At 46.9% G+C, this 19,879-nt stretch overlaps 1 protein-coding gene and 1 long non-coding RNA gene across 7 annotated transcripts in view; one reads left to right on the top strand and one right to left on the bottom strand.

Annotated features, from left to right (window-relative positions):
- Positions 1-19,879, top strand: part of LOC310829487 — a 122,937-nt gene that overhangs the window by 40,432 nt on the left and 62,626 nt on the right. The window lies entirely within an intron of this gene.
- PLEKHA4 (pleckstrin homology domain containing A4) overlaps positions 1-19,879 on the bottom strand; it is a 49,686-nt gene that overhangs the window by 12,637 nt on the left and 17,170 nt on the right. For 3 of the 5 annotated variants that reach the window (XM_083707861.1, XM_083707859.1, XM_083707860.1), the window contains exons 2-11: positions 12,435-12,543; positions 7,419-7,529; positions 6,581-6,653; positions 5,210-5,310; positions 4,447-4,562; positions 3,215-3,478; positions 2,489-3,047; positions 2,312-2,389; positions 1,411-1,512; positions 446-514 (exon numbers count right to left, since the gene is read on the bottom strand). In XM_083707861.1, coding sequence (XP_083563987.1) covers positions 446-514; positions 1,411-1,512; positions 2,312-2,389; positions 2,489-3,047; positions 3,215-3,478; positions 4,447-4,562; positions 5,210-5,310; positions 6,581-6,653; positions 7,419-7,529; positions 12,435-12,518 — 1,557 coding nt within the window. In that variant the 5' untranslated portion in view covers positions 12,519-12,543. Of the gene's footprint in view, positions 1-445; positions 515-1,410; positions 1,513-2,311; positions 2,390-2,488; positions 3,048-3,214; positions 3,479-4,446; positions 4,563-5,209; positions 5,311-6,580; positions 6,654-7,418; positions 7,530-12,434; positions 12,544-15,988; positions 16,163-19,879 lie in introns of those variants that run through there. The other 2 variants (XM_083707858.1, XM_083707862.1) reach the window with 2 other exon arrangements.

The following is a 19,879-nucleotide window of genomic DNA, read 5'->3' on the forward strand; positions in this document are numbered from 1 at the left end:
GCTCGGTCCCTGCTCCTGCCCACCTAGCAGTTCGAAAACACGTCAAAGTGCAAGAAGATAAATAGGTACAGCTCCGGCGGGAAGGTAAACGGTGTTTCCGTGCGCTGTTCTGGTTCGCCAGAAGTGGCTTAGTCATGCTGGCCACATGACCCAGAAGCTGTACGCCGGCTCCCTCGGCCAATAAAGCGAGATGAGCGCCGCAACCCCAGAGTCGTCTGTAACTGGACCTAATGGTCAGAGGTCCTTTTACCTTTTTTACCATCATCCCTGATGGGAGTTGGAGTCCAGCAAATACCTGGAGGATCACAGGTTCCCCTGCCCCTGCTCAAAGTGATGTTTATGCTCTATGCTTCCTAAGCTGGATGCAAATAATTTTAAAAGTTTTTTTAAAAAAACAACAACACACAAATGAACCCTTGATATGAGAAGAAGCAGAAGTGCGTACATCAGTGTCGCTTTCAAACCGCTGCCCCCCGGCAGAATGGATGCTCCTCTCTCGCACCAGAGTCCGGCACTGGAAAGACAGAGAAATGGTTGGTGTGAATAGCATGCAAAGGCATGTCTGGATAAGGCCCCAAACTTCCCACATGGTTTCCTAGGAGAAACGCCAGCTTGTTGCACCACGAAAGTTAAATATGCCCATAAAAGACTGTTTATGTACGCAACAGCAGCAGCAAGAATTATTTGAGCCCCAGAATGGAAACAACAAGAAGTGCCAACGAAAGAAGCGTGGCAGGTGAAAATGATGGACTTTGCAGAACTGGCAAAGCTGACGGGAAGAATCCGAAACCAGCACAGTCAAGTATTTCAAAAGGACTGGAGTAAATTCATACGATATTTGAAAGATCATTGTAAGCGATTGACATCACTAGCAGGGTTGTAATGAGAATTTTCTCCCTTTTTATATTTACTTAAATTTTGACGTATTTCGCAATGCGTGTAATTAGAATTGAAAAATGCATAAAGTGCGATGATATAAAGGTTAATCTCGTGGGAAGGAAGTCAATAGGCTAGAAAGAGCTAGAGAGGCAAAGTGGATAATAATGATGTGATTATATATTGTTAAATGGAAAAACTAATAAAAATTATATTTTTTTAAAAAAAGAAAATTAAATATGCCCAAGACATTTATGTGTTCAGCATTAAGAGGGCGTATTTATCAGGATAAGTTGCCCATGGTTTCAAGACTAACTACTTCAAGGGCTGTTCAATCCAATGTTAAGCTAACGGGGGGGGGGGGGGGGAATGGTGGAGCCCAGTGTTAACCACGACAGACGGGAGGACGATTTGGTATTAAAGCAGAGCTCAGAGAACGTGCTGCTGTCCTTTCCTGGCCAGCCTATTCTTTTTGCTAAGCCAGCATTTGCTAAGTCCTAGACTCAAGGGAGGATCAAGCACGAAATCACATACCGTGGTTCCCAAGGACGTCCTTTTCCCAGGGGTGGGCCGGTTAGGCAGGGGGGGCAGGGGTGGTAGGTGGAGGTAGCTGGAGGAGGCAGAGTGGGGGGTGATCTGTAGGGAAAGGGAAGGCAAGTGTTAGGGAGAGTAGCCAGGGAAGCTCATGAGCAGGACTGTGTGCTATACAGTGGAACCTCGGCTTGCGGACGTAATCCATGACAGAGGCACGTCCGCAACATGCAGCGTTTGCATCTGAAGCGCCGTGTCTGCGCAGGCGCGATTTGGAGCTTCTGCGCATGTGTGAAGTGGCGAAACCCGGAAGTAAGCTGTTCCGGTACTTCCGGGTTTCCCACGGTCCGCAGCCCGAAAACATGTAACCTGAAGCAGCCGTAACATGAGGTATGACTGTAATAATAATAGTAATAGTATTTATTTATTCATTCATTCATACCCCGCCCATCTGACTGGTTTCCCCAGCCACTCTGGCCGGCTCCCAACTGAGTATTAAAAACACGACAAAACATCAAATATTAAAAACTTCCCTAAACAGGGTATGCCACAAATTGTCCGGAAAGACTGCGCAATATAATACCGGCCGCACAATGCAGCTTTCTGGGAAAAAAGGAAAGAAAAAAATCTTTTCATTTTTTAAAGGAGGCAAGTTTGTAGCTCAGCATTTGCATAATTTACGCAAGTTGCGGAATTGAGCTTTTCCTGCTGCAGAATTAAGACTCCTTTGGCTCAGGATTTCAGAAACGTTAAGTACAGGGTACACACAGCCCAGGTCACGAGCGGGGAAATAGACATTCAAGCCAACAGACTCGTTTGTTTTCGTGTCACAGGGAGAGGAAGGCCAGGGAGAGGAGGACCATGGCGAACGGGAAAGATGGAGAGCGCAGCCCTTGGTACTCACCAGTCGCCCATGTAACCGAGACATGACCAGAGCACGGGACGTCCCAGCTTGCGGGGAGAGATAACCTCGGTCTGCAAACTGGCAGGAAAGGAAAGGTTAGCGCCCGGGTGGATCGAAGTCAAGATAAGCCCCAAACTCAGAGCTGCCCTGCCCACTGGTGCCGCAGCCTCTACTTACTCTGCTGGGCGGCAGCTGCCTTGCCAGTGAGGGCGCCAGGCCTTCCTCGCCCACGGGCCGGGCCCTGCTGTGGTGAGGGCTCCGGGCGTAACGCCTGCCATAGGGGTCTTCGGAGGAGGGGAACACATCATACCGGTCAGCAGGCGTCAGGGTGCGCCCCCTGGTGGTGGGCGACAGCGTGGCATAGGGGTTGTTGGGAGGGCCCTCGCCAGGGGCAATGTCCACACGCCCCATGGGGGTGTTGGGCCGCCCGAGGCCCCTCGGGGAGGTCGCGGAGGACAGGTCCTCGCAGGAGATGGCCTGTGTGGCGGCGGCAGCTCTCGGGGGCTTCCTGCGGGCGCGAGGGGGCGACTGGCGGGCGTCGGGTATCTGAGGCGATTCGGCAGGGGTCAGGGGGAGGGAGTAGGAACGAGAGGAGCGGATGGAAAGCAGAGGGGAAGGCTGAGGGGTCCGGGATGGGGAGGAAGGCGAGGGGCTCTCAGAGGGGGACCGCGGCCGGGAGGAGAGCTTGGGGTGGATGACGGGCGAGGGGCTTCCGTGAGTCTGGGAAGACAGGGAGCTGCCAATCGAAAGAGAGGGAAGAAAAACAGGAAGGCACAGAATCAAACAACAAAGATGAAAATCCAAGTCCCGCCCCAACAGCACCTGTGGGAGCCAATCATCATTAGCTCCCCACGGCGCCCCCTGGTGGAAAACTGGTGCTTCCCTCTCCACCCACCAACTTACCTTAAATCTGGTTGCTCTTTCCTTATGTGGCTGTATCCGCCATTGAGCGAGCTGCACAACGACGTCCTCCCGAGCCGCGGAGTCCCCTGCTGACTGTCCTGCACGTGGAGGCTGTCGGACGACGAGGCCTCCCCGTCGTGTGCCTCCGAGAGACGGGCGATCTCCAGGGATTCTGCGCTTTTGGCGTAGTCGTTTTGCGTAAGCGTGACGTCGTCAAAGCTGGTGCATGTGGACGGGGACTGGCTTTGGAGACCCCTCCGGTTGCTGAGGCGGGGCAAAAGGGAAGATTTTTTTAGACTGTATCAAAGCCCAGGTGGCTGGTTCCCCTGCGATGACCTTCCCCTTTGCCCGCAGAGAGTTTGAAATCAAGATTCCTCCCCCTCCAACCCCACCCAGCGTCCAACCTCACAGTGGTGGCCGTTGAGACTGGTAGGGCGGAATGCAGGGAGCCCAACAGTAGGTGGCGCCACAGAGTTAATGACAGGAAGGAAGGAAGGAAGGAAGGAAGGAAGGAAGGAAGGAAGGAAGGAAGGAAGATGTAGAGTGGCTGAGAGCAGGCTGAGATGGGTGGGGCCATGCCTTGCTTCGCCCTAATGGACCAGCGTGCGCCGCAACCTAGCTGGCTCTTTCAAAGCTCACGGCTTAACCTCCCCATGTCACCCACGTTGCTTCTGGATAACCCATGAATCCAGACACCCCACATTCCTAAGATAAGGGTGTCCACGGGCTAATTTCAAAACTAATCTCAAAGTGATGAGTCTGGGTGTCTGGCAGCAGCAACGTGTCTCTCTCTGGGCAGCCTGCTGGGTGGGGAGGCAGAGGGCGATGGCGGGAGTGGCAGAAGGATGGTTGAAAGGAAGAAAGGCAAGCGACACTGCCTACGTTTGGCTTTGCCCTCCTCCCTTCAGTGGGCGTCTGTCTCGGCTGCTGGATGTGGTCCTTGATCGGTGACGCCCCCTCCCCAAGGGACCACAACAGGAAGAAGAGTCTCCCATCCTAAGCAAACCGAATCTCTCTCCTAGAAAAGTTTAAAAACTTTAAAAACATCTGCACCATTAATCTCTCCACGATCCTGCCCATAATGGAACTTGTTTCCCTTTCAAAAGTTCCTATTTCTCAGTCCCTCTTTTGATGGGTTCATGTCCCATCCCCAAACCAGAGAACCCCAGAGGCAAGGTTGCGGCCAGCCAGTGTAGGGCTGTGCGTAGAATACACTTGTCCCCAGCCCTTACTAGCTTCCATAGTCACACTCAGCGGCGGCTGACTGGTTCATGGCGCGGATCCAGCTATTCATGTCCAGCTGGGTGTCTGCGCTGAAATAATAGGTTCTCATGCCAGGATGTTCGGCCTGGAAGGTAAAAGAAGAAAAAGAGGGGTCATTGCAGTGGCCCAATGCATCCTCAAGGGGGCAGCAGGCATACGGAAATTCTGGTGGACAACAGCTGGAGAGCAGAGGCGAGGGTGGGCTTGAGGGCTTCTGGTGGGCTTTCTGCATGGCTGGCTAATGGAGGAGAGAATCTGTCGGCTTTGGTTCTCTCCATTTCTCATTTTTCCAGTCATTTTTCCACATTTCCACATCAGTTTGCAATTTATTAGCTTTCTTTAAAAAAAAAAAAAAGGCTTCATGAAAATTCTTCGGCAATTTTCTCCTAATCTACATATGTTTGTGTGCAATTTTGACTCACGTACACATTTTTTGCAAAGCAGTTCCCCCTAATATAATGCTGTTTTCATTTACGTGCGCACTTTCCCCTAGTATATGCACACACTGTGTGCATTGCAAAATATGCAGAAATGCAGATTCAGCAGGGCGACTCTGTTCTGGTTCTCCTATTGCTTTGCACAGTGGGACTTAAGTTCACCTTCATATGCAAACTAAGTTGAATCTCTCACCCATCACTCATGGTTGTCAACAGACCTTGGGTGACAGCAAAATAACAGATGTTGGAAGAAAACAAGCATTCCACTTGTGGGGCCGGGGAGGGGGGGCCTGACCTTGAATATGAAGCGCCGGTTCTTCTTCTCCTTGGAGAATGCTGTCCGGATCTCATAGCTGGGGAGGAGGATGCTGCCCAAAACTTTCTCTTCGCGGCTGTCTGGAAAACAAACACACACACATTTCCAACTTCACCAAAGGAAAGAAAAAAGTCACAGGAGAGTCCTACACTGGGGGGGTGGCGGCGGTTTGGACTAGAGGACCCTTGAGATCTATGATTCTAAGAAGTCGCTTCAATGCACTTTCCCCTAAAGCCCAGATGGAAAGAACCCTGTGTGGCCCTTGAGATGTTGTTGGGACTCCAATTCCCATCAGCTCCAGCCCACCTGCCCAAGGGTCAGGGCTGATGGGAGTTGGATCCCTATAACGTCTGAAGAGTCACAGGTTCTCCCCTCCAGCCCTGTAGGGTCTTCAAGATCTCTGGGGCCTGAACTAGCGATTCCAATCCGTCAAACCTGGCTAGCGGTCCACTCCACAGCCTAAGGTGTAGCTAGTAGGAAGAAAAATCAAGGCCTTCTCTCTCAACCATAGGGCTTAAGTTGGGGACAAAGGGGCTTGTCCACATCTGAGCACTATATAGTTGTTTATCCACACACACACGCACACAATTTGAATTACACTGGAGTAGTCCACACCCACACGTATTTCAATTTCCGTATGAGAAACAATTTCGGTCTTTCCTATTCATACCAGCAGGTGTTATCTTTTGTGTTTTTCCCTGCCTTCTAGTTTGTGGATTCTATCACCCCAGTTAAGTGCCAACAGGGCATGACCACAGATAGCTGTGTCCTCATCTTGTTTTTGTTTTAATATCCCCCACCCAAGAAGTGCAGTTTTCTGGCTTTGGGCAAATCTGACGGACCAAAAGAACACAACATCCGGTTTTGTGCAAATCTGAGGAATCAGAAGAAAAAGGATATATATAAGGCTAAACTCCTCCACCAAATAAATTTCAGGAGCAGAGTCGAAAATGAAATGAAAGCAACTAAATTCTCAGCACACCCTTTTCAGATCTGGATACAGAATATGTGGGCTTTTAGAATACGTATAGAAATTCTTGTTGTAAACCACTTTGATGTATTTTTTGCTGCAGCGGTATAAAAATATGCTTATAAGTAAGTAAAAGGAATAAACAGCTGGAGGCCCATGAGCTTTCCACCCCAACCTACAGCATATTTTCCCAGCTCTGCTCCCAGACAGACCATAAGGAATGTTATAGGCTGAGAAAGCAACAGGAGGAAGGAGGAGGCACACCCTCCGATGCTTGACCAGCCTACCTTGCCTGAGACTTGAAAAAAGCCCTCCCTCCAAAAGCACAATGACATCACTTCTGCCCACCTCTGGCAGAATCTTGGGGAAATCCCAATTACCTCGGTAGTAGAAGAGGCAGTAATTAGAAAGGACGAACCAACGCCGTTTCCAGAGCTTAAGACCAGAGCTGTCCTGGAGGAGGAAAGGAAATGAAAAGGGGAGGTCAAAGGTGGCCAGGGCACCAATTCCCAGGAGAACCCCTGATCATTCTGCTTGGTTACGTCAAACATATTGTTTTATCAGTGGGTACAGAATTGGTAGTCAAGCTGCTAACAGTCACACATGTGGCATTCTGCCATAATTGGAGGAGAAACATTCTGCCCCTGGCTAGAGGACATCGGCTACTTCCAGAAGACCTCTCTATCAAAGATTTGTCCTGATTTCCTTGCAGGAAGATGACACGACGTTGGCTATTTATTGAGCTATTGCTCATTAAGTGACACCGCCATCAACACTGATTTGGGGCAAGATCATGACAACTCTGGGCGAGATCTCAAAATCTCTGCAAGATCTTGATCTATTGCGGCGTTGGCAACGCTGACAGTGGTGGTGGGGAGCATGGTCTCATTTGTGGTGGCCCCTGCTGCTAGGACACTGGAGCTCTAACAGCTGCCCGAGAATGACAGATGCTGAGCGTGTGATGCCACCAGCAGCCTCTGGCTTCCCTTGCTCTATTTGGGTCTTCCCATGCCAACATTCAGCCACTCATCCTTCAGGCTAATGCACAGCCAACGTGATAACATCCATATTATGTGAGTAACAACTCCCCTCATTCCTGACCAATGGCCACATTGGCTGGGGCAGATGGGAGGAGATGTGGCTGAAAACAGCTGGAGGGAACCACATTGGCTGCTTCTGAGCTAAGGAACCGCCTTAGTTTCTCATGCACTTTTTTACCTGTTTATAAAGCCATCCGCGCATGATGACAGGCGAGTTGGGGTCTCTCTTGATAGAGTTTGCCCTCTTCCCAAATGCATGAACCTTCCGGACAGGCCGGGCTGAGCGTGGCTGTGGAAGACAAAATGGTGACATACAATACTGGGTTGTTAATAGCACGCCATCAGTGTTGGCATCGGTCTGTCTCAAGACAATGGAGTGCGCCTCTGTGGGGTGATGTCAAACCGTGGCCTCACCTTGCCTAACGGGGCGCAAGCCTGGGCAGCATGCATGGAGGTCCTGGGCTGCGCAGACAACAAGACCTCCCCGCTCTCCATCTCACTGATGTGGTCCAAAGGAAAGCAGAGCAATACGTTTGGTCCCAGCTTGGTCGCAGGAGATGATGGAAGGAGGCGCACAAGTCGCCACCCAACAGTCTTAGGGACTCCAGATTTGTGTGGGCTTTACTCCTTAGCCTTCTCTTCTCCTGAAGATATCTCACAAGGCAGTAGAGTTTTATGACCAGAGTTTTCCTTCTCCTAGATGGGCTACCTTCCCAAGCTGAGGAGGCCCATCTGCCCCTCACTTCCCTCTGCAGCACATGGAGAAACCGTCTTCTTGACCGTTGGACCTGCTATCGGTCTAGTCCGCTCACTCTGCTGGAGCCTGTCTTTGTATGCAGGAGAAGTCCCCAACTCATCTAGGATTTGAGACTCATCGCCTGCCCTCACCTGGTTTAGCCGGCCAATCAAAGCCCTTCACAATGTGTGGCTGCTGTCACATGCTGACAACTTCTAGGAGCCACAGGTGAGAGCTGAATGCAAGCCAGGGAGCAAGGTGGACAAACTACCCTACGAACTGCAAAGCCTTACCTAGGCAGTATATGCATGGTCCCTCCTCCAAAGGAGCTTACAATCCAAAACTGGCAGTGGTCAAACAGCAGTGGGAAGAGGTAAGCAAGGAAAGAAATGGAAGAATGTGGGCTAATGCTATTTACAAGCCTGGTGATAATCACTTTCCTGTATCACAAGTGTGGGGAACCTTCAGCCTGCCAGATGTTTTAAGACTACAACTCCAATAATCCCTGGTGACTGACCACATTCTCTGGACTTGATGGGAGCTGTAGTCTGGCAACATCTGGGAGGCCAAAGGTCCCTCCAGACCTGCTTTATCATCAAAGGCCCAATTTTAGGAACAAGTGGATACTGTTGCTCAAAAGCTCCAAATCAACTTCAGCTGCACAAATTGAATTTGCCAGTATTTGATTAAATCCCACCTGAAAAAAGCAACAGGTTTCCTATCAGATTTCTGTAAATAGGGTTATTGGGCAGGTTTCCCTGAGGCAATACCAGAAGCTGACAAAAGAGTGGTCAATAGCCCTGAGATTTGTTGTAATAGGGAACTAAATACTTAGCCCCTTGTCTCCTGTTGCAGGAATGTTGTGGGAATGTAGATAGAAAGCAGCATTGGAGGCAGACCACTCCCACCCCCAGTCACCCATTGACTAAGGATGATGTAATCCAGGTTTTTATGTGAAGAGAAGTCAGCAGTTTCAGCTTGACTGGGAAAGCCACAAAAAGCTGAGTTTGGAGCTCTAAAAAGTGATCTCTGGTTGCTGGCTGCCTCCCTAGAGATCTGGTGTAATGTTGCCTATCAGTTCAAGTGTTTGAAGCTGTGCCTGCCTCCACCTATGTAAATCAGTTCAAATGCAAATATTACACAATGCTAATAGGCCTCCCGTGACCTCCTTCCAGAGGAAACCAAACCTGAGTAAGCGCTGCAGCCCTAAAACTTTTTACCCCAGGAAAGTGATAAGTGAAAGGATGATAAGCCAAAGGAACTGGCACTCTTTATGAGTGTGACTTAGAAACTAGAAATTTCTGGGAGGGGTGCTTACTACAGCAAAAGCAAAGAGCCCTGTAGACCCATCAGTACAAACAGATTTGTTGTCATTGGCTGTCTCCTTACTATACCTTTAAAACACTTTTGAAACACAGACTTTCCCTCTAATAATTCTGGGCACTGTCGCTTGTTAAGGGAACTGTAGCTCTATGAAGGGTAAACTGCAGTGTCCAGAATTTTTTGAGGGAAAGAGTATGTTTCAAAAGTGCTTTAAAGGTATAGTGCTTTCAACAGTGCTGGACTAGAGCAGGCATAGGCAAACTCAGCCCTGCAGATGTTTTGGGACTACAACTCCCACCATCCCTGACCACTGGTCCTGTTAGCTAGGGATGATGGGAGTTGTAGTCCCAAAACATCTGCAGGGCCGAGTTTGCCTATGCCTGGACTAGAGCCTATTTCAGGATGAATGTAGGATGTGCTGTCTCTCCTTTCTTCCCTCTTATATCCCTTAAGACAGCCTCAAACATAGATACACTGCAAAATCTATGCAGCAGGCACTTGTAAACATCCATTTGCCTCATTGACAGTGGTGAGTATCCCCACTGAATGTATGTTACATAAAATAGGTAAATGTAAAGGACCCCTGTCCAGTCACAGATGACTCTGGGGTTGGGGCGCTCATCTTGTTTTACTGGCCGAGGGAGCCGATGTTTGTCCACAGACAGTTTTTCCGTGTCATGTGGCCAGCATGATTAAGCCGCTTCTGGCGAAACCAGAGCAACACACGGAAATGCCATTTACCTTCCCGTTGGAGCGGTACCTATTTATCTACTTGCACTTTTTGGTGTGCTTTCGAACTGCTAGGTTGGCAGGAGCAGGGACCGAGCAACAGGAGCTCACCCTGTCACGGGGATTCAAACTGCCGACCTTCCAATTGGCAAGCCCTAGACTCAGTGGTTTAGACCACAGCGCCACCCGCGTCCCTGTTACATAAAATATTTTATACATAAATAGACCAAGAGAATATTCCCAATACATCATGGCAGAGAGCATATGGCCTCTGACAATCTCAAGATCTATTGTTTAAGAGCAAGGTAAACATTGCCTTTTTCTACATATGCTTATGTCTTGTGCCAGTAGCCAATTGGCTACCAAGCTAGATTCAAGTATTTGAATCTGGTATTTAGAAGCCTCATATGATTCTGGATCGGGGCGTCTGAGAAGCTCTCTCTCTCCGCCCCCCCCCCCCCCCCGTCCTATTCCAATCACTTAGATCTGCCGCTGATGCCCGACACCCCTGTGGCAAGGCGTGCTGAGACTTGAGCCTGTGCTTTCAACACTGTGGCACCAGACGTCAGGAATTCGGTTCCCCTTAGGAGTGAAGCAAGCTCCAACATTGTTTTTGACATTTGTTGAAAACTTTTCTTGTCTTCCAAGCCTTCCAAGACTGGTCTGCCTTATTCCTGCAGTTTTTAATCCTTATTGGGGGTTTTTTATGTTTTCATACAGTTCTGGGATCTGTATTGTTCTATAATTCTCTCTCTGTACAGCATTTGGGGATTCTTTGAATGTACAGTGGCTTCTAAATTCTGATATAATTAAGTTAAATAAAAATGCCTCATGTTCCTCGAATACTCAGGTGCAATACGTTATCACTGTAATAATGGAAATATCCCAAATCCCTATGAAACCATTCTGATGTTGGTGAAACGAGCTACTTCCCATGGTATAAGCAGTGGACATCTGAGCTGCTGTTCACAGCTCATTCAAATTAATTTAATTACCCTCTCCCAAGCAAGTCTTTTCAACCCTAACCATATATTTATTTATGGTTTTAGTAAAGTTCGTGGTGAATTTCAGGTATCCTGCTCCTAATCGCAGGTTATGAGTTTGTTCCTGGTGCTCATGTTAGTGTTTTAAAGCCCTACATGACTCAGGACCCAAATACTTGAAAGACTGCCTCCTTCTCTACGAACACCCTCAGGTATTAAGATTAAGGTACTTTTCGTTGCTCCATCACCCTCAGAAGCTGGGGGAAATAGCCCAGGAGAGGGGATTCTCTATGGCAACCCCTAAATTGTGGAACTTCTGCCTCACAGTGTGTCTGGCATCAGGGCCGGATTTAGGTGTGATGAAGCTGCTGAAGGTAATGGGGCCCTTTGTATGTCCAGCTTTCCTTTGTCAACAACAAATTGTCGCCGTTTTGTGTGTGTTGAATATATGCTATATGGTAATTTATGGACCTAATAGGTATCTAAAGCCATTTGCACATAACAAAATATGTATTTTATCAAAGTAATTGTTGAACTGAAATACAGTTAAGAAGACGTATATTGATAGCGAAATACAATTAAGAAGAAGTATATTTGGGGGGGGGGGCAAGAGAGTGGAGCCCTAAGCTATAGCTTGTTTAGCTTATACGTAAATCCGGCACAGTCTGGCATCTTCACCATATAAAGGTTTGTACCTCTTTACCCTAGCGTTTGACACCTGGGATTTTTAGGACTCGACTTATTTCTGTGATTGTCAGTTGTTTTAAACTGTTTTAAACATTATGTTTTAATTGTTGTAACCTGTCCTGGGACCTTAGGGTGAAGGCAGATGAAAGAAAGAAAGAAAGAAAGAAAGAAAGAAAGAAAGAAAGAAAGAAAGAAAGCCTTTGTAAACCGAGAGAAGAATGATTATCCCCTCCTCCCTTCCTTTCAGGTCACAAATGTGCCACAAATGTCTGAGGGCTCATCCACACTTGTCCCGAGCCTAGAAAGCACAATCTGAGAGGTTTTCCCATGGAAAACAGTACTGTGTGGGAGAACCAGACTGCCCCGTTTGCTCCGATTGGGCACTAAAGAGCGGTTTTCCCTGGGAGAAAGCAGCGGGAAATATGGATAAGGCCTCCCATAGGTATGCAGGGATACATCTGCCAGTGTGACTGTTTTGAGGCCTCATAAATGTTGTGGACTTGTTTACATGGTTACTGTAGAATTCTCCTTTTCCCGAAAAAGGGCTTTGGTTATTTGTTTATTTTAAAGCACAAGCTGCCAACTCCTGAGGTAAACACTATTCAGGTGTTCCTTGCAAATGAAGCTGCAAAGCCCAGCTTAGCTCAGGAAGAGAAGGCGAGCAGGATCTCTGGAAGCCTATCTATTGCCCCAGCAGCACCTGTCCAGAGGGCTCGGACCACTTCCAATTCCTCACCTTCGTTCCCATGGAGACGGAAGAGATGGTGACTGTGCTGCTGGCTTGGCTCAGGCCGCTCGTAGGCCGGTCCCCCTCCGACATGGTCCTCAGCTGACCCAATGCTGATCTGGAAAAGAAAAGAGGATGTTGGCTTGTTGCAAGAATGCTTCGTGTGATGTTCACAGTACCAGAATCCCACAGCTTTGGGCCAGCGCTTTGGGGGAATATAAGGCAGAACATTGTGCCTTTAACACAGGGATGGAGAGGCTCGCACCAGCAATGACCAGGGATAATGGAAACTGTAGTTCTGTGACATCTGGAGGGGCTACTGATTCCTCTTTTCCACTTTAAGAGCTTCACAGCAAAGTCAGCATGCCCTGCGTTTCCTGGTAAAGGTAAAGAGACCCCTGACCATTTGGTCCAGTCGTGACCGACTCTGGGATTGCGGCACTCACCTCACTTTATTGGCTGAGGGAGCCGGCATACAGCTTCTGGGTCATGTGGCCAGCATGACTAAGCTGCTTCTAGCGAACCAGAGCAGCACACGGAAACACCGTTTACCTTCCCGCCGGAGCGGTACCTATTTATCTACTTGCACTTTGACGTGCTAGGTTGGCAGGAGCTGGGACTGAGCAACGGGAGCTCATCCCATCACGGGGATTCAAACCGCTGACCTGCTGATCGGCAAGTCCTAGGCTCTGTGGTTTAACCCACAGCGCCACCCCATCCCATCTGACAAACATGGTTTCAAATCCCTTTCTTTCTCTCCATTCTCTCTCCCACCTGCATCCCTTTCATGCCCTCCCATTCCAGATTTGGCAACAACAAAAACCCAAAATACATTTATAAATTATAAATTATAGAATAAAGCAGCATTGTGAAAAATAAGTGTAGTAACATATGTTCTTTTGCTTCACCTAACTTAAGTTGCTGAGCATCGAATTTTAGTTTCCTGGGCACAGAATTGGATTTTCTTAGAAGCAGCAGGAGACACCAATCAGCCTCTGTTAAAATATTTCCATTTATTCCAGTATATATCACACACACACACACAGTGTTAATTTTGCAGGCTTCATTGATTCTTTTTCATCGTTTATTTTTTTGAACTGAAAGTCAGAATAGAGTGTTGAAACCATTAAACCTGCTCCCCAGTTCAACCCTTGCCAGCAAATTCCCTCTAGTTATTTTTGGATCAAGCCCACCTGCTTGTGTCTGGCAAAAGCATCTCATTCGAGAGAGTGTCAACTTGGTGAGATGGGAAATTCCACCCCTTCTCTTGGCAGCAGAATTCTACAGTTAAATCACCCCTTTGTTGTTAAACACTCAAGCCTGCATTTCTTAATAACGGAGGCTTTTAACCCCTGGAAGCGATTTCTGAGTCCCTCTTCAGTAGACATTTAGAACTTCATGGTCTTTCTGGGTGAACATATCAGACGACCCAGCAATACTTCAAACAGCTCTTGTTTATCCACAGGCCAGAACAGAACTGAACTGAAGGGTTCAGCCAGCCCGCTTATATAGAGCTCCACTAGAATGCAACAATAACCATTTTCTGTAACTATCCAATCACTGAACGTCACTTTCAATCCCTTATTTGCATATGTGGACCTGAGTGAAAACTACCTACAGTATCCCCCTGCTGGCCCAGGGTGAGAACTTCAGTACATAACACCTTTGTTGTTAAACACTCAGGCCTGCATTTCTTAATAACGGAGGCTTTTAACACCTGGAAGCGATTTCTGAGTCCCTTTTCAGTAGACATTTAGAACTTCATGGTCTTTCTAGGCATCTAGTTTGCTGAGCATTCATCCCGACTTGTTAGCAGGGAGATTAGACGATGTTGACTATCCAGTGGGCATACATTTGTTTGCAAGGAGGTTAAGATGACCGTTGCATCAAAGCAAGTGTTCCCCCACACTTTTCATGGCCTTTTCCTATCACTTTCCTTGACATTAAAAAGCAAGGTTTTTCAGGGAGGTGAATCTGTTGCACGAGGCCTCCCGATCAACTTTAACTGTGCAACCTAAATTGGGCGGTATGTGACTGAATCCCACCCAGAAACAGTGACTGTCGGAAAACACCCTTTTGGCATTCCTGTCCATTGGCGTTACTGATTCCGTTATTTATTTCTATTATTATTTATTACATTTTTATATAGCACCTTTATCTTCCAAAGAACTCAAGGTGCTCCTCCTCTTCCCCATTTCATTACAAAACTGTAAAATGAGGTTATGCTGAGAGTGAGTGACTGGTCCAAGGTAACCCAATGAGCTTCATGGCTGAGTGGGGATCCGAACCCTGGTCTCCCAGGTCATACACTCTAACCATGCTGGGGGTATATATCTAGTGCTTTAGGTAAGTGGGATTTCAGCCAGCCATCTATGGCCCCCTACAACTATGGGTTTTAGTCAACTAAGTAATCCAGAGTACACCCATTGCAATTTATGGGCTTGTCATGTCCGTTAATTTCAATGGGTCTGCTCTGAGACTAAAGCTATGCACATGTTAGCAGCTGAAAACACAGCAAGGTCGTTCCTCCCTCCCTGCTGCGTTTCAAGTCACATTTTCAGTTGCTGTGCATACCATTACCAAAACATTCAGAGATCCTTTTAAGTGGAGACGGCTGGGATTGAACCAGCGTCCTGTATACAGAACACATCATGGTCCCTTCCACGGCTATGTGGTTCCTCCTGACTAACATCTGTAGCCAAAGCTAATACCCCTAGCAGAAAGATATAGCAGGAAGCCTAGCATACCCCACTTTGGTGAATTCAAAAGAATAGATGGCTGCCTATAATTAGATTTCTCCAGGGCAGGGATAGGCAGGATCTTACTGGTTCTCAGCTTACAAAAAGGAAGAGGTTCAGAGAACCGCTGCAACAATGGAAAGCACATTAGCCTCTAGGCTGCAAATTCCCTGGGCTTGAAAAAGCAAATCCACATTCTTTGCCAGGGGAAGCTCAGTTCCCTGCGCTGGGTGTCTCTCGCACAAAATAAGCAGATGTGCCTAGTTATATTGCTTCTGGCAAATCTTTCCCCAGGGGGTCAAGAAGAGTTCCTGGGCCAAGGAACCAATCCTAGACAACTAGACGTGCGCCTCTCTCAGCAATGCACATTCACACCCTGACCAACTTCTGCCAACTGCAGCAGGCATGACTTTCAAGCCTAATTTGCAGCAGCCATAAGCACAGACACAACTCAGATGCCTTCCAGATGGGGTAGCTGTGTTAGGGCTCATCCAGACTTCCTTTCGCACAGTGTGTCTAGGAACAGGTCCGTTCTTAAAAGGTCTGTGCTCAAGCACTTACTGTTGTTTTTGTTTTTGCCACAGCGCTTTCCCTGCAAAAACCACCACGGTCTGACTCTGCCTAACAATAGGGCCGGCCCTTGAGAGAGCCAGATGCACTACCCTGAACTCCTTAGAGGAAAGGCAAGAGAAGAGGAAGAGAGACTGAGAGAGAGAGCAAACTATCCAAAATACCAAACTATCTTTCCTGCTTGCCAAAGCTCAACTGCTGTTCTCCACACCCTTAGCTTGACCCGACCAGTTTTTCACTTCCTTCTCCTCCTACCTGGCAGGTGGACGCAACTTAAGATGCATTTCAGGAAGCTCTAGGTATCCAGACAGGTTATGATGCTGTGCTCCAGTGATGGGTCATCAGTCGAGTGTCCACAGACACCCTCCCTGCAACCAAGGACCACTGGAAGAAGCACCAGTGTAACGCCACAACCAGTGGCAGGGGTTTGTGGCAGTATATTCCGGATATAATCCATACAAAGTTGCCTATTGATGCAAAAAACCTCCCTTCCCATATGCTACTGGCTGGGAATACAATTGCGCCTCGTGATCCGAAGGGGCACCTCTTGTATTCCCTGGCACACTTTGGCCCTCACATTCCATTCCTCCCACCTCTCACCCTTGCAATGACGCCAGGCGAATGAATAGGGCATTGATGCTGCCAGGACCCCCCTTCCTGACCCTTAGCAGTGGGGTGGGGGAGACATTGTGCCAGCTGTTTGCGATGGTCCCTTTCCTCCTCGCCCCCCCAACCTCCCACACTGGGTTCAAGGATCTTCACGTCACTGGCTTTGCCTGGAGCGATCCGGAAAGATGGAAAAATCAGCAAAAAGATGGGGAGGCGAGGGGCTAGAGAAGGAAGCCGTTTTGGGTGGGGTGGGAGGAATCAGTCTTTTAAAAAATGATCCTCTTCATTCTATACGCTGGCGGTTCGCCCTTCAACCAAAACAGTTCTCACAACAAAATACGAACATCAATTTAAACCAAAAAAATGAGCATGCAACCTGAAAACAAATGCAATAAAACCAGAACAAAGGGGGGGGGGGAACAATCCTATTAGAAAAAGAAATAGTCATTAAAAACAGCACTTAAAACTAGGTAGTCTTTTGCGGATGAAGGAGGGAGGTTTTGGCATTCACGGATGAATATGTCATTACGCCCCCGACTTTGGCACAGAGAACTTCCCCATAGCACTGCCTTTCCTTAGTTAGGGATGCTAACTCAAGTTTCACTCACACACAGGGAGAGAGAGAGAGCAGGGCCCCAGCAGAAACTCTTGAAATGCCCTCACATCATGGTACTTCACAGTTTGGCCAAAGGTCAGGGTGAAATGAAGTATTTGCATGGCTGACTGAGTTTTCGCAGCTGTCTGGTAGGTTTAACTCTTCCCCATCTGCTTCTGGAGAGTAGAGTGCACACTTCCATGAGGAGCAGGATGAAAACGACACCGCAGAGGTAGATTGCAAGGGGACACATTATCATCAGCCATCATCTCTTCCCCCAACGCCACCCTGCCTCCACAACATATGAACTGACAGACCTGGAAACTCCTAATATTGAGGCAGAGCCTTATCAGTGGTGGCCCCTCGCTGCTGGAATTTTCTCCACCAGGGGGCACTCCTTTTTTAATTTATGATTTTCTATTTTATACATTTCAATAATTCTATAATCATTTTAACACTTCAAAACTTGACTTCCTTCCTCCTCTTTCTGCAGTTCCTTAAATTTATTTTTTAATATTTTCTGCATATCCAATTTAACTTAATTTACTCATTCATTCCTCTATTTTAAATATATTCTGCAGATTATAATCCTACCAATGTTCTTACCTGTTTACAATTTATTTGTAAATATTCAAGAAACAATTTCCATTATTTTATAAAAAGTTTGTTATCTTGATTTCTTATTCTTTTTGCCATTTCTGCATATTCCATAAGTTTTTGTATCCATTCTTCTTTTGCTGGGACTTCTTCTTCTTTCCATTTTTGGGCAAGTAACATTCTTGCCGCTGTAGTCACATACATGAATAAATTTCTGTAGAGTTTGGGTAGTCCAAAAGGAAAGCATTCCTTTTCACGGGGGGGGGGGGGGGGGCACTCCTGCAGCCCATCTACTTCAGGCACCAAAGAAGAATTTTCCAAAAAAAATTCTCCTGGGCTTTTTAAACTTTCCATTTTATGGTACCCTTTTATGCAGCTTTCTTCTTTATCTTAAGTCTCCTATTTCTCAGCCTCTCCTACCTCACAGGATTGTTGTGAGGATAAAACGGGGTGGGGAGAACCATGTTTTGAGCTCTTTGGAGGAAAGGCATAAAACAATAAATAATAAATAGTAGTGGTAGGGGGTTGCTTTAGATTTTATTACATCACCTGGATAGCTCAGTTGCTTAGAGTGTGGTGCTGATAATACCAAGGTTGCAGGTTCAATCCCTGTATGGGACAGCTGTGTATTTCTGCACCGCACGGGGTTGGACTAGATGATGCTTAGGGTCCCTTTCCAACTACAGTGGTACCTCAGGTTACAGACGCTTCAGGTTACAGACTCCGCTAACCCAGAAATAATACCTCAGGTTAAGAACTTTGCTTCAGGAGGAGAACAGAAATCATGCTCCGGTGGCGCGGCGGCAGCAGGAGGCCCCATTAGCTAAAGTGGTGTTTCAGGTTAAGAACAGTTTCAGGTTAAGAACGGACCTCCAGAACGAATAAAGTACTTAACCCGAGGTACCACTGTACATCACTTGTCAACTACCCTGGAAATATTTAAAACAAAGATTTCTCAGACTGTAGTAAGAGCTAGGGTCAGCCAGCTGTCCCTGAACTCTAAACTTCAGGTGTATTGATACACCATCAAAGTACAACTGCGGTAACTTTTGGCATCTAACTATGGTCCTCCCTCTCGCTGGTACACAGCCCTTCTGCCCTTATTAGATAGTCCAAAAGTTACGGTAAGTCCCTCTGCTGATTTAGTTTTCCATCCTCTATTCTTTTTCTTTCTTTCTTTTTTTATTAACATATAAAACACATACATTTGCATTTACACAATACACATACACAACACACTACCTTATTTTCATAACATAAAACATACCTACATTACCAACCTATACTATACGTATCAACATACCTATACACCTACCCCACACGGACACCCACCAAGTGACTTGACTTCCAGCCGTTCTTGTTACGCTACTTTATTTTTCCAACTAGCTTAAACACATTTCATTATTTCTTTAATCTCTTCTTCTATCTTGACTTTACTCTTCTTTCACTCTAATCCTTTTCTTGATTCACTCAATGTTCCTTCCTCCATTCTTAATTATCACCTTGATTATCTAACACCGATTCCTTGTTTCGATTGCACTAGCCGCCTCATACTAGGCATTTCTCAGGAATTCTAAGAAACTCCCAAATTAGTGCAGTTTTGAAATCAGTGGTCACAATCAGAGCAATTATGAAGGGTTCCATCCACCATCACGATTCAAAATGGCACCCAACTATATCCAAACACAGAATAAAACCTGCTTTTTTGATCTCAGGAACCATTGTGCAGAATTTGATTACGAGATATCTTAAAAGGGATGTGAACACGTAGCAAGCAAGGAAGCAAACTGTTCAAGGTAGATTCCTAAAGATGCATAAAGAGCAAAAATATTCAATGTATTTTCTATTGCCATATTTCAAAGCCACAAAGTTAGACTGAAATTCTTTCTAGATTCTTTCACCGCCAGTCTGCTCTGGTTCTATAGGCTGTTTCCCATTACCGGATCTCAACATGGAAGTAACTTCTGTTTTAGTAACATGATTCCCATATGTTGGTTGAAACATGAGATTGTACTGCAGGCATGTAAACTGCTGCATATACAAGTGCCAAGAAAGTGTGACTGACTCTTTGTACATGGAATTACTTAAGATCTTATTCCCAAGTTACCTAGGAGTAAGCCCCATTCATCTCGATGGAACTTAGTTCTAAGTCAACACATACAGGATTGCACTGTTTGACTGAAATTCTAGGCACTCTTTATCCTCCCGGGAATAAGTCCAACTCAACTAAGAGGTAAGTCTCCCTAAGCAGGATTGGGCAGTTGATTAACCTACAAAGCAGTTGAACTTTGGCAAGAAGCTTTGATCCTGCAACTCCTCTCTTGCAAAGCTTATCTTTTTTATCT

The sequence above is a fragment of the Podarcis gaigeae genome (genome assembly GCF_964106915.1).
Source record: "Podarcis gaigeae genome assembly, chromosome: 13".
NCBI classification, from domain to species: domain Eukaryota; kingdom Metazoa; phylum Chordata; class Lepidosauria; order Squamata; family Lacertidae; genus Podarcis; species Podarcis gaigeae.